The 13,154-nt window shown below is 42.2% G+C and overlaps 2 protein-coding genes across 14 annotated transcripts in view; one reads left to right on the top strand and one right to left on the bottom strand.

Annotated features, from left to right (window-relative positions):
- The window catches only part of svilc (supervillin c), a 25,072-nt gene extending 18,407 nt beyond the window's left edge, over nt 1–6,665 (top strand). For all 12 annotated transcript variants that reach the window (XM_026164267.1, XM_026164271.1, XM_026164270.1 and 9 more), the window contains 8 exons: nt 2,920–3,022; nt 3,100–3,307; nt 3,416–3,549; nt 3,629–3,784; nt 4,018–4,158; nt 4,240–4,352; nt 5,302–5,457; nt 5,690–6,665. In XM_026164267.1, the coding sequence (XP_026020052.1) occupies nt 2,920–3,022; nt 3,100–3,307; nt 3,416–3,549; nt 3,629–3,784; nt 4,018–4,158; nt 4,240–4,352; nt 5,302–5,457; nt 5,690–5,779 (1,101 nt within the window). In that variant the 3' untranslated portion in view covers nt 5,780–6,665. The remainder of the gene's footprint in view (nt 1–2,919; nt 3,023–3,099; nt 3,308–3,415; nt 3,550–3,628; nt 3,785–4,017; nt 4,159–4,239; nt 4,353–5,301; nt 5,458–5,689) is intronic.
- tmem98 (transmembrane protein 98) lies at nt 5,915–13,154 on the bottom strand. Of its 2 annotated transcripts, none has more exons than XM_026164273.1 (8): nt 13,051–13,154; nt 12,042–12,135; nt 10,970–11,185; nt 9,269–9,400; nt 9,124–9,157; nt 8,736–8,851; nt 8,598–8,657; nt 5,915–8,364 (listed from the first exon to the last, which is right to left on the bottom strand). In XM_026164273.1, the coding sequence occupies exons 3-8, from the start codon at nt 11,098–11,100 to the stop codon at nt 8,163–8,165; spliced, it is 675 nt and encodes a 224-aa protein (XP_026020058.1). In that variant the 5' UTR covers nt 11,101–11,185; nt 12,042–12,135; nt 13,051–13,154; the 3' UTR covers nt 5,915–8,162. The 2 variants fall into 2 exon arrangements, with proteins under 2 accessions (XP_026020058.1, XP_026020059.1); XM_026164274.1 differs by having other exon boundaries at nt 12,042–12,132.

Here is a 13,154-nt window from a genome sequence, read left to right as displayed (position 1 = left end):
TATTTGAAGCTGTCCACTCTCTCCACTGGGCACTCGTTGATGACAGGGGTCTGGTAGTTCCTCTCCTGCTTAGTGCTGAAGTCCACTATCAGCTCCTTTGTCTTACTGACGTTTAGAAGGAGGTTGTTCCTCTGGCACCAGTTCTCCAGATTCCTAATCTCCTTCAGGTAGGCAGTCTCGTTGTTATCAGAGATCAGGCCCACCACGACGGTGTCGTCAGCAAACTTGATGATGGTGGTGGAGCTGGTAGTGGCCACACAGTCATATGTGTACAAAGAGTACAGCAGGGGGCTCAGAACACACCCCTGGGGGGCTCCAGTGCTGAGAGTGGTGGAGGCTGAGACATGTCCGCCCATCCTTACTGCCTGTGGTCTGCCAGTTAGGAAGTTGGAGATCCACTGACACATAGATGAGCTGAGTCCCAGATGCTCCAGCTTGGTGGTGAGTGTGGAGGGAATTATGGTGTTAAATGCAGAGCTGTAGTCTATGAAGAGCATTTTAACATAATTCCCCCTTCTAGTGTCCAAGTGAGTGAGTGATGTGTGGAGGAGATGAGAGATGGCATCGTCTGTGGAACGATTTGGACGGTAAGCGAACTGTAGTGGGTCCAGTGTGTCTGGTAGTGAAGAAATGATGAAGTCTCTGACCAGGCGTTCAAAGCACTTCATCACTACTGAGGTGAGGGCTACAGGGCGATAGTCATTGAGAGAAGCAGGGTGGGGTTTCTTCGGGACAGGAACAATGATGGACTCTTTGAAGCATGTGGGGATCACCGACTGAGATAAAGAGATGTTGAATATCTCAGTGAACACAGGAGCTAGCTGGTATGCGCAGTCTCTTAGGATACGACCTGGGATGCCGTCTGGTCCTGCTGCTTTCCTGGTGTTCACTCTCTTGAAGGCTCTCCTTACTTCATGCTCGGAGATGACGAGCACGTTTCCGGTGCTGGCAGTATCTTCCTGTCTGCAGCCGTTAGCGCCGCTAACACTAGCATTGTTGGAGACCTTAGCTGCAGCCTCGAAGCGAGCATAGAAAGTGTTCAGCTCGTCTGCCAGAGTCACGGCCGCGTTCGTCATACCGGTTGTTGGTGCTTTATAGTCCGTTATTGTCCTTAGTCCCCGCCACAGGCTCCTAGAGTCACTCTGTTGGAGTTGTGACTCTAGTTTCCTCCCGTAGCGCTGCTTCGCCTCTTTCACCGCCCTCCGCACGTTATATGACGCGGCTTTGTACGGGTCCATGTCCCCCGTCATGAGTCCCGTGTTGTAGGCAGCGGTGCGGGATCTCAGAGCGTTGCGGATGGTTTTATCCACCCACGGCTTCTGGTTGGGAAACGTTGTGATAGTCTTTGTCTCCACGGTATAATCCGCTAGTTTCCCGATGAATCCCACAACCGCTTCCGTAAACACGTTGACGTCATCGTCGGAGCTGTTTCTGAACATGCCCCAGTCTGCGTCATCGAGTGCGTCCTGTAACGTGGCCACCGATTGATCCGTCCAGCGCGCGACCTTCCTCTGAACCGGAACTTCCTGTTTTAGCCTTTGTTTGTATTTTGGCATGAGGAAGATGGCGGCGTGATCAGATTTGCCAAACGGGGGGCGGGATTGTGCCTTGTAGCCGTCCTTGACCGTAGTGTAGCAGTGGTCCAGTGTCCTTTCACCCCTGGTGGGGCAGGTGATGTGTTGATAAAAGTTCGGCGCTGCGCGTTTGAGGTTGGCGCTATTAAAGTCCCCCGTCACAATAAGCGCAGCGTCCCGGTGTTGTGTCTGGTGCTGTGTGAGTGCCTCATGCAGCTCGCATAAGGCGGTGACCGTGTCCGCTTGTGGTGGAATATAAACGGCACTTACAATGACCGATGTAAATTCCCGAGGTAGATAAAAAGGACGACACATGATGGACAGTAGTTCCAGATTTGGTGTGCAGGAGCGTGTGAGAGGAACAACGTTCGCACTGTTGCACCAGTTGTTGTTCACCATTAAACACACGCCGCCTCCCCTTGACTTCCCCGAGTCCCGTGTCCTGTCCATGCGGTGAACCGAGAAGAACTCGGCCGGCTGGATGGCGTGGTCCGGCACCGCTGGGTTCAGCCATGTCTCGGTGAAGCAGAGGAGATTGCAGTCCCGAATGTCTCTCTGGAACTTTATCCTGGCCCTGAGGTCGTCAAGCTTGTTCTCCAGTGACTGGACGTTGGCGAGCAGGATGCTAGGCAGAGGTGTGCGGTGTGCACGAGCTCTCAGCCTGTTCCTGACGCCGGCTCGCTCCCCTTTAGGCCGCCGCCGCTTCCCTTTGTTCTCCCTCGAGATCTCACTCGGCCAGCTCGGATCCAGAGTTAAAAACTTCGAATTGTGAGTACATTGTATACCAATAGAAACAAGAGTGTCACTGTCATACCTAATGTACCCAATGGTGATGATTTTGCCGATTTAGAAACGCTGAAAACTAACTTAAAAAGCAAAGACAAAGAAAAAGTGGTCGGAGCAGTCGTGACGGCAGCTGACCTCACCGGCGCCATCTTATGATCTTATCTTATGATACATCGGTGGTGAATTTATTATGAGGTTCCTTTAATAGCCACTAGTGTTCGAACTCTGGGACGAGCAGTATTATAGTGCCAGTCTGTTGTAGTGCCGTTGGCCCTGAAAGGCATCGAAACCTTAAAAGCACAAAAATCCAGATCCCGTAAAACAACTGAAGTATGAAAAAGCTGCAAAAGCTCACAAAGGACATATGAAATGCAATTAGAACACATTCTTGCATCTTTTTCTTCTTCACAACACCAACAAATCCTTCTTAAAAAAATAATATTACAAGAGTAAGAGGAACACAGGACAGAGTTTGAGAAGCCAGTACTATTGATGATATTTCCAGCAGACATAAGTGCATGCAGCTGTTTACCATCTTTTGTGTGGTGTGTTTTGTAAGGTGGTTGTGCCTCAGGGAAAAGAGCCCCCCTGTTTCCTGCAGCTTTTCAAGGGAGGCTTGGTCATTCACAAAGGAAAGCAAGAGGAAGCTTCCATCAACACAGGTGGAGTAAAATCAGCTTGGTTTTCAGTCCATTTTCCTTCTCTTCTTTGTTTGAATGTTGTGATTATCAAAACACAGAAAGCTGGCGTCTGTTTTGTGTGCGAGGGGAGCTCCCAGAAGAGGGTTTTCTGTTAGAGGTGGACTGCTGCTGTGCGGGTCTGAGGTCGAGAGGCTGTGTTGTCCTGCTAAATGGCCAGCAGGGAGTGCTCTATCTCTGGATTGGTTGTAAGGCTCACAGCAGCACAAAGGAAGTCGGCAAGAGGGTGGTGGAGGTCCTCACTAAAATGTGAGTCACATGTTCTTATTGCGCTTTTTAAAAGTTCTCAGTATCAATTTTTTTTTTTTTTTTTTAGCTTGAATGTACTTTTATTTTTTGTTTGTTTGTGTGTTTTAGCTGTCCATCAGAGGTGGGTTTAAGCAAAAGCAGCCCTGTAAAGGTGCAGATAGTACAGGAAGGTTCAGAGCCAGAAGACTTCTGGACAGCACTGGGACAAAAGGACAGGAAGGCCTATGACTGCATGCTGCAAGGTGCAACGCAACACACACTGTGCTTTGCTGTGGACTGTAAGCCTTCAAATCATAAGAAACAACTCTTTTGTAATGGCAGATCCAGGAAAGTATAACTTCACGCCTCGCCTCTTCCACCTGAGTGCCTCTTCTGGGAGTTTCCAGGCCGAGGAGCTGCAGAGTCCGATGCAGATGCCGGGGCTTGTGATGGCAATGCCTTTTGTCCAGGAGAGCCTATACAGTGTACCACAACCAGGTGAAAACAGACACAAAACAAACTAAATTCATCTTATATTCAACTCTGCTTTTCAGTTTCTCACCTCTGTCATTTTATCTGCAAAATAAACACATTTAAAAAGTAACAGAAAATTGCTTCCCTATACACTCATCTATTGTTTAACTTCATCTATCCTCCCCCCTGCCAAAAACATCAGTCTAATGTAATTCCACTTTATTGCCCAATTTCCCTCTTTGTTGTCTGCGTGCCAGCTTTGTTCCTTCTTGACAACCGTCTGGAGGTCTACTTGTGGCAGAGAGGTCAGCCTGAGCAGACTGAGAGCTCCTCAGCCTGGAAACTCTGGCATCATGAGAGGAAGTGTGCCATGCAGACAGCGCTGCAGTACTGCAAAGGTAGTAAGAACTGAGGGAGAGGAGTTGGTTTCATACAGAACTTGATAAGTTTTAAAATGTATTGTTTATTCTGTATCCCAGAAATAAACCAGAGAAGGCCGCCACATGCGTATCTCATCCTCGAGGGGGCTGAGCCTCTCACCTTCACTAATGTCTTCCCGCGCTGGGAGAAAAGCCTTGAACCTCATGCACAGGTATGAACATGTTTATCCAGAAATGAGCTCAAATGTTATAATTTGGTTTAATTTTAACAACCTCTGAATCTCGTCTAATCAATATTTCTTCCCACTTTAACATTAAACATTAACATTACATTAAAAAGCATTCCTTTTTAGGGCTCATGTGCAAACTTTAACTGTGTCATAGAAGAAGGCGACCTTGTAGCATCTAAGATAAGTTAGCCAATGAGCAGCACCTTTTCCAACCAAGATCACAACACTATGTGTGTTTGGTACTTTAGATTTAATTATGCTCATCACAAATGATACAGAGGTTGGATAAATTCATAATTCATGTTGATGCCTGGGGATAAAAAAGATTCATTGCTGAATAACCTGCAAAGCTTTCCTTCTTTCACTCTTATTTTATTGCCTTGTCCTTACATCACAGGTCTCAAAATGACTATAACACTAAGGAAGTGAGGGTCTAATTGTTCCTTAAACCTCATTTATATAAGAAAAATTAAGATTAAAGTTGCAGAAGTGATATCTGTGGTTTTAAAACTTTAAGGCCACACACAAGAATCAAGGTTAATTTTTTGTTGTTGTTTCTCTGTGAATTTTAAAAAGGAAACAATTTTTTTAAGGGGATCTCGGTGACTAATATTTTTTTTTACATTTTTTTGCACATGGTTCAAAACTTTAAACCTCACCTGTGGAGAACCTCTCATATCTGAAAGTGGTCAGCCCCACCATCATGAGTCCCCTCAGTGTGGTCATTAGTTAAGAAAGGGCACCACGTGTCAGTCACAGGTCAAATGTGGCAACACAAAAAAAAAAACCCACTGGTATTTGGCAAAAAATTATTTGTCAGTAACTGAGGTAACAAATGGCTTAAATACATCTTCAAGCATTGTGGAACTTTACAGAATACACATTTAATGTCTATTTTTTTGCCATGTCTCTCTCCTTGGGTGTGACTCAGGGTGATACAGGGCGAGCGAAGCTGACCTTGGTGCAGGACACCCTGGCCCAGCTCATGAAGACCCAGTATCCTCTGGAGGAGCTGCTGCGGAGCCCCCTTCCTGAAGGAGTGGACCCCCAGCGCCTGGAGGTCTACCTGTCCAATGAGGACTTTCAGGTAAACTGATGGATGATGTCACCATCTTGCAGTGATGTCCCCTGACCAGCAGGCTTCAGCCTTCACCAGATTTTCCAAATGAAAATGCTGAAGATGCTCTCATGTTTATAAGCTAATGATAAATATAGAGCGGAAGTTTTGCCGCAACTTTAATGTTTACATTTGTATTGGATTTAAAAATTGATTTCTACTTTGTCTCCTCCATAAATAAATTACTTCAATTATGTTTCAGACTATTTTGGAAATGAAGAGAGATGAATATGCCTCCCTCCCAAGCTGGAAGCAAATTGATCTGAAGAAGAGCAAAGGGCTGTTTTGTTAGACAATGAAATAAACTGGAGGCTGACTGATGCTGTGACAGCAGAGACTTCCTTGTCTGCTGCGAAAGGAAAATGGCATGGGGGGGGACATAAGAACCATGTTTCCACACAAAGAATTGCTCACAGCATAATACAACTACAAAGAGATCACTTTTATTTATGTCAAATTAGTGTGTGGACTTTTTATTGGACATTCTTTAAAGCTACCAAATGGTTGAGAGAAAATAAACAAACTTTTTTACTGTCTGTGCAAATCAGTGAAAGATAATAAAAAAGGTTATATGGGAGTAAAATAAAGACATCAGTAACAAACATTGGAAAGAAAACATAGGAGTGCTTACAAAAAGATTAATGCTAATAAACAATGTAAACAGACAAAAAAAGGCTAACCACTTCCTAAATGTTTCCTCCTTGATCAATATCTTTCCACCAAAATGTTCTGAGCTGCAGTTTCTCCTCAATTTTGATTCTTCTTCCCTGCTTAACGATTGCCGCAAGAACCTTAAAATAAGAGTACATGGCATTGTAATCTGTGACGTGTACTTTACAATCGTGTCACACTGATGTGTTCATTTGTCTGGAAGCCTTGTGTGCACAAAGCTTTGTGCCATGTGTATTGTAGCTGTGGCCAATGTGCTCATTGTGGCTGGGAGCGATGCCTTATTAAGGCTCCTTGGGGATTCACTATTAGCTATGCATGAAGGCACAGGTAGACATGCTCCAATAACGTCCCTTTAGCTCAAAGCAACACGCTAATTCAGTTTCACCTCAATCAACACACTGTTCCAAACACCCTCATAACACAGCAGTACACAAAGACATACTGTATCTCTCAATGATGCATGGAAGCCCATTATTTATTAAAGGAAAAACAATCTATGTAACACATGTATTGCTTAACAAATTTTGATGTGAATGTGTCAGTCTACTTTAATGTTTGTGGGTTTTTTCTCTTTTTTTGTAGTATACACATAGAAAGGGATGCTACAGCTGGATTCTACAGCAATTTTTTGTTATTTGTTTTTAAGATATCACTCTCAGGTTGGTTCATTGTCCATCTCTGACATACCCCCCCCCCCAAAAAGACCCTAAAACAAAACAGAAACAAGAGTAGCAAACAAAAAGAACCCCTAGTATTTTGTTAACATGATCACATTGACAATGCTAGCATGCTAATATTTAGCATAATGTGGCTGCGTTCGAAACACTTTTTTCATTTTGTTGTCAGGATTTCTTGACTTACTGTCTAGCAATCACGAAGTCCAGAGTCACTGGAGAGAAAATGGTAGCATGCTAATAATAGCATGCTAATCTTTGTTAATTAGGCTAAGTTTTCCCATCTAGAGTAATTTATATTTTACAATATGGCTCTACGTCTGGAGAACAACTGTCACAGAAAATAAGGTTCCTAAATGACTACCGACAAGATTGAGTAAGACACTGAACAATGCAAAGTGATGTGCACATGTGCAGCAACTGTAACAACAACCTTAAACATCATGTCCTATGCAAGATTTGCTAATATATGTATAATAGACGAGCAGTCCGCAATAGTGGGCTGGCTTTAAATCAGCCATTCTTGGCCTGTGTTTGATAATCATCTTATACCAACTTTCATGGTAAGTTGTTGAGGAATCTCTCAAGAATAAGTCAAAGAATTAAAACATTGTTTGGGGTCTTCTACAATCTGTCTGTACACGTTTCTTTTTTGCCAAACAAACTACTGAGAGCTTAATTGTAAGACCAGCATTGCAATATCTGAATTAATATTAATATTTGCCAGTGTGGCTAGAAACTTTCAAGAGGAAGAAACACAACTAGAAGAATCTTTTTCTGTGGTAATAATATCTAAATCCTTTGCTGCTGATCTTAGAAAATTCACAGTTGGGTGATTTTTAACAGCATAAGAGTATCTGAGGGATTTAAAAAAAAAAAAAAAAAAAACGTCCACGACTAGCTGACCTACAAAATTGGAACCATCTCGGGTTAGTCTTCAATTCACCCAGTGTGGGTTCACTGGCTAATGGGTATTATTTTCCTCAAAATGGATTAGCTGACTAAGCCATCATGTGACTATGCAGGCCTAGTTAGGCTGGATTTAGGCCTACCGCTCAGTGATGGCACACTCAAAGACATTTCAAAAGACATTCTGCTGTAAAAATATCTGCTGTAGGGTTACATAAAAATGTATGTGTGTCAGCCTGAGAGATCTACTTTGAAAATATCACTATGCAGGTGTAGTAGGGTAGGTGTGTAGGTGTAGTAAAGTTACTTTAAAAATATTTCATGGTCCTTGCATCTATGATCACAACCTTTTATCTGGAATGAATAATGAGTCTGGGTAGTGTGCCTTTTTGACTCTTCAGACGAACCAGGTGGTTTGCTTTAGATGGCCTGTTCTCTCTGAGCATCAGCTACAGGTATGCATCGTTCTGGTTCAGAAGCTAGTGCTGCTTCTCGCAAAACCACCATGTGATCTTCAGCCGCATGGAGTGACTGGTCGATCCAGTCTAAACTGCCGGACATGTGACAGGCGTTGCGGGTGACCAGGACCAGGTGGCTGACAGAAAGGAGGAGAGCGGTGGCCCTGAGAATGAATAAAACAATCATATTCAAATCAGTGAGCTGCTGAAGGAAGAAAAGCATTTTTATCCCAACCTCTATCATCCATTTGGCCATCTCCAAAATTATTACAGATAAATCAAGTCATGTTGTTGCTCCCTCCTGGCTTCTTCAGGCACCTAACTAATCACTGAAGCTGAAAGTCTTTTGCATTAGGCTATCGAAGTCACACCTCTCTGGAAAAACAGATCAAATTACCTGGCATCCAAGAGGATTGGATCCAGAGGAGGGTACATAGATCTGACTACGTCATCCACCCTGTGAGACGGACAACGATAAAAGATGGTCAGTCCATCTTAGTTACAAGATAAAGTTATAAGGAGTGTATCACGTTACCTTGGGCTGATCCGCTTAGCCACAGTGATAATATCACTCAGGCTGGCTGGTGCTTTAACTTTTGCCCCTGAGCCCATCGTCATCGCAACCAGCTTTTCAGTCAAAGTGTGGCATATCTATATGTGGAAGTAATTGTAACAGCAGCAGTTAGCCAAGTTAATAACATCTAGCAATTAGAAAATTACATAAATGTCATTAAATCTCAATATTTAACTTTAACTTTGATGCTTAGTAGACAAGTTGCTTTTGTGACTTAAACGAACGGGAGCTGACAACCGAGACATTCTAAAGTCAGAAAACCCTTCAAGACTTTGATATGCCTACTTAATCTAAACAGACATATAAATTAAAGTTAGAGCTAAATCAGTAAGTTAAATATTTCTGTTACCTTCAGGATAGAGATACAGTGAGACACCAAACCACTGTTGGAGAAAAGAAAACTCAAGAAATTATTTGCAATCCCTGACAGAAAACAGTACATGCATAAAAGCTGTAAACTTCTATAGTTCTACAATGACACGTGTAAGACATACGAGGCATCCTCTATCCAGTCCTCATTCTCTAAGATTGCTTCAATGTGAGGGTTAGTGATGACTACATCATCCAGCTCCAGCTCAGAAGGTTCGCTCTGAGTCTCCATGGCTCCAATCAGATCCACTGTGGGTCTGTGAAACAACAGAAGTAAGAGGAAGCTGAATAAAGACTCATTACAGCAGAGAGTAACTGCAGATTGGGGATTATTTAGTATTTACATATATGTGTTGCAATATATCAAAACACTTTTTAAGAAATAAGAACTTTTTAAAAACCAAATGACTAAATGCTGAACAGACACAAACCATGTCCCTTAAAAGGAGGTATTCTACTCTGTAAATCAGATTTAATCTGATTAAATGGTGATGGACTGTTATTAATTTAAATCATATTAAATTCATTTGTTAAGGCCAAATTATATTCCTATATGCCTAGATTATTATGATGAAAGGCCTGATTTACACTTACCACACACTTTATTAGATAAACATCTTCAACTGCTTGTTAATCCAGATATCTAATCAGCCAATCACATGATTGCATTGCACCCGTCACTGCATTTAAACATGATCAAGACGACCTGATGAAGTTCAAACCGAAGACCAGAATGGGGAAGAAAGGTGCTTTGAGTGATAATGAACATGGAATAGTTGTTGATTCCAGGCTGGCTGGTCCAAGTACTTTAGAAACCACTGTTCTACCGGCACTTTCTCACACTACCATCTTTAGGGTTTACTAAGAACAGTTCAAATTTTTTTTTAAAAAAAAGGGAAAATATGCAAGTATTCTCTGGAAGAAAATACATTGTTGCTACCAGAAGTCAGAGGAGACTAGCCAGACTGTTTTAAGCTGACAAGAAGGCAACAGTAACCCAGTTAACTACTTGTTACAATCGTGGTATGCACTCAACATATGGGCTACAGCAGCAGAAGACCACATTGGGTACCATTCTATCAACAAAGAACAGGAAACTGAGGCTATGATTGTCACAAGCTCACCAAAACTGTCTGTCTCAATTTCCATTGTGCCATTCAGATGGTAGGGTCAAAATTTGGAGTAAACCAAGAAAGCATGGATCTATTCTGCTTTGTATAAACATTTCTGGTTAGTGATGTAAGGGAGTGTTGGGTATTTATTTAGGCACATTTTGGGCCACTTGGTATGAACTGAGAGTTATTTAAACCGCACAGTCTTCCAGACCATCTCCCTCCCTTTATGACCACAGTGTACCCATCTACTGATTACTTCCAGCAGAATAACACTAAGGGAATGGGAGATTTGCATCATCTATGTGCAGCTGACAAATCTGCAGGAAATGTGCAATGCTATGATGTCAGTATGGAGAAAGATCTCTTAGTAATGTTTCCAGCAACTAGTTGGAAAAAAGTAACACAAAAAATTCAGGTAGTTGTAAAAGTAAATGGGGTCCAACCCAGTATTTCCAAGCCTTGCCAAATGTTGGTAAGTCCCAAGACAAAGTGAAAAAATAGGGTGCACTTCTAAATTAATAAAACCGGATGTTTTTTTATTTTATTACTGTTCTATGTATATAACAAAAATGCCAGATCAAGTCTGTGGAAAATTACAGTACGGATATTTCTCTTGCTTCAAAAAATTGTGGTAAAAGTTTTGTGACCCTGAATTCAACTGGAAGAAACTCATGTCTCATAGATTTAGAGGCTTTGTGCTGATTCACTGACTTTGAGTCGAAGTGGTGTAGCAAGTCGTGCGGGTGGCAGTAGCGGTGTCTGCACACCACCACCAGGGCAACGAAGGACGCCAGGAATATGGTGGCCAGTACCCCGATTGCCACAATCACCACTGTCTCCATGGCGACTCTGGCTCCCACAGCTCCTGTAGATGGCAACTCGTCGAGGGGGAAAAGTGCCAAAGCTCAATTACAGATGGGCGCTCATCTGTTGTGGAAAGAATAATTGGTAGGTTTAGTTTGATTGAATGAAAACACAGAGGAGAGACATTATCACAACACTTCTGGATATTTCTCTCACAAATTTTTGTTGCAGTACAATTTAGGCATGCCAGAGAGGAGAATACAATAAATGTTTTGTCTCTTTCTAAACTAGGTACACCTATAATACACACATAAAAGAGAACCTTATCTAAGCATACTAAGTGCACTTGCCCCTTTGTTTTGCACTTCAAACAGTATTTGTAATGGGAACAGACTGTTCAATTTACATAGTCTTATTCCAAGACTGGGTAAACATCTTCAGTAGCAAATCACAAAGTCAACAGCTTAAAAGTTCCTTCGTGGAAAAAGCCTGTTAAGACTCATTTTGATTAATAGTGTAACTAATATACATGCAGACATGTCGCTAAGCTCACAGTCTAAACAAAAGTGAAAATCTCCTGACCTCTACTTACCGACGTATTTTTGGATCATCCACAGTTTAATATAGATGGCATTTAGCCTATCAGATTGTAAAGTATACACCCTCTGCCCAGTCTAGTCACTCATTAACTTCCCCTGCCATACCTGGTAACTATTATGTGTGCAAACTCTCTGTAGCGCAGCTGTCACTGGATAATAATGCAGGTCTCTAGGTGCGGCACAACTGATTTGTTATTTGTGAGGTGGCTTAAAAAGCAATGATTTGGTTTTGTAAATGGTTACAAGCACAGCTTATTAGGCAGGGCAGCTGAACTTTCAACATTACAACATTGTAAACCTGCATATTTGCCTGGATGATTGTGAGTGTGTGCCATGGAATGCTGTAATTCTCTAATCAGATTAATTTGTGTTACACTCACCGTATCATACAGGGCTTTCTCCTGCCTGAGAGCTTTTCTGACTCTTTGTCTTTTCGCAGGCCAGTGGTTTCTGAAAAATCAGTAAAGCCTTCTGCTAAAAGAGAAACAGAGGTAAACAGATTGATTTGAGGTATTTTGGGGCATGGAAAATCTCTACAGAGTCGCTCCCACATTCCTTAGTGCAGTCTGTGTTAATAGGAGCAGCAGCACAGCTTTTCATTACACTTCAGTGAAAATTTCTGACAGCTACAGTAACTAATTAGATCTCAAAAGTCAGGCAAAAACCGTAAATATGCTTAAAAGCAAAAACTGTACTCAAAGTAGCCCTCTATAAAAAGTCAATAAAAAATACCATGCCATTTTTTCCCCCTCTTAAGTAAAATTGTAAGTACAGAGCCAGTTTAGAGTGTGAGTAAAGAGCTTCCACGGGTAATACAGCATTTCGGTAATGAGGAATAATCATGTCTCAGTCAGTACTTTAAAACTGCACAAGCTGTAACTCTTTAAGGGAAACTGTTCGGGGCTTCCGAAGAGGAAAAAAGAAGAGCAACAAAACTTAAACACCTAAGTTAAAAAGTTACTGGAACTGGTGATAATATTATGAATACTACATATAGTCCATCTAAACATAAATCTAAACTGACACACACACACACACACACACACACACACACACTACAAGGCCTTCATTAGAACAGCCGAGAAGAGCAACGCAATTAAACATCACCACTGCAAATGTGAGTTTGGGTTCCCTTTTCATATTCATGCTCTTATCGTCTTTTCTTGAACAAGAGATCAATGAAGACACACCTCTACTCTGATTCTCAGTTAATAATCAAATCCCAATAAAACTTTTCTACTCTCGGTGTTTCACAATTAGAAACATCGACTTTCTAACTTTTTAAATAAGGCTAAAACTTAGTAAATACTTCTAAGGTTACGCTTTAATACCCAGGCCACTTTTTGATCTAAAAGAAGATCGCAAATTATGCATTTCCCGGTGACTTACCTGGACATTTTTGTCCTTTTAGTCGTTTCCTGTGAGGAGACAAAACAGTTTACGCTCCGCCGCCGGGAGCGCGGAGACGGCACCGACATCTCCAGACCTGGCAC

The sequence above is a fragment of the Astatotilapia calliptera genome, chromosome 4, assembly GCF_900246225.1.
Source record: "Astatotilapia calliptera chromosome 4, fAstCal1.2, whole genome shotgun sequence".
NCBI classification, from domain to species: Eukaryota; Metazoa; Chordata; class Actinopteri; order Cichliformes; family Cichlidae; genus Astatotilapia; species Astatotilapia calliptera.
The sequence above is the reverse complement of the archived record's forward strand: the minus strand, read 5'-3'. Positions and strand labels throughout refer to the sequence as shown.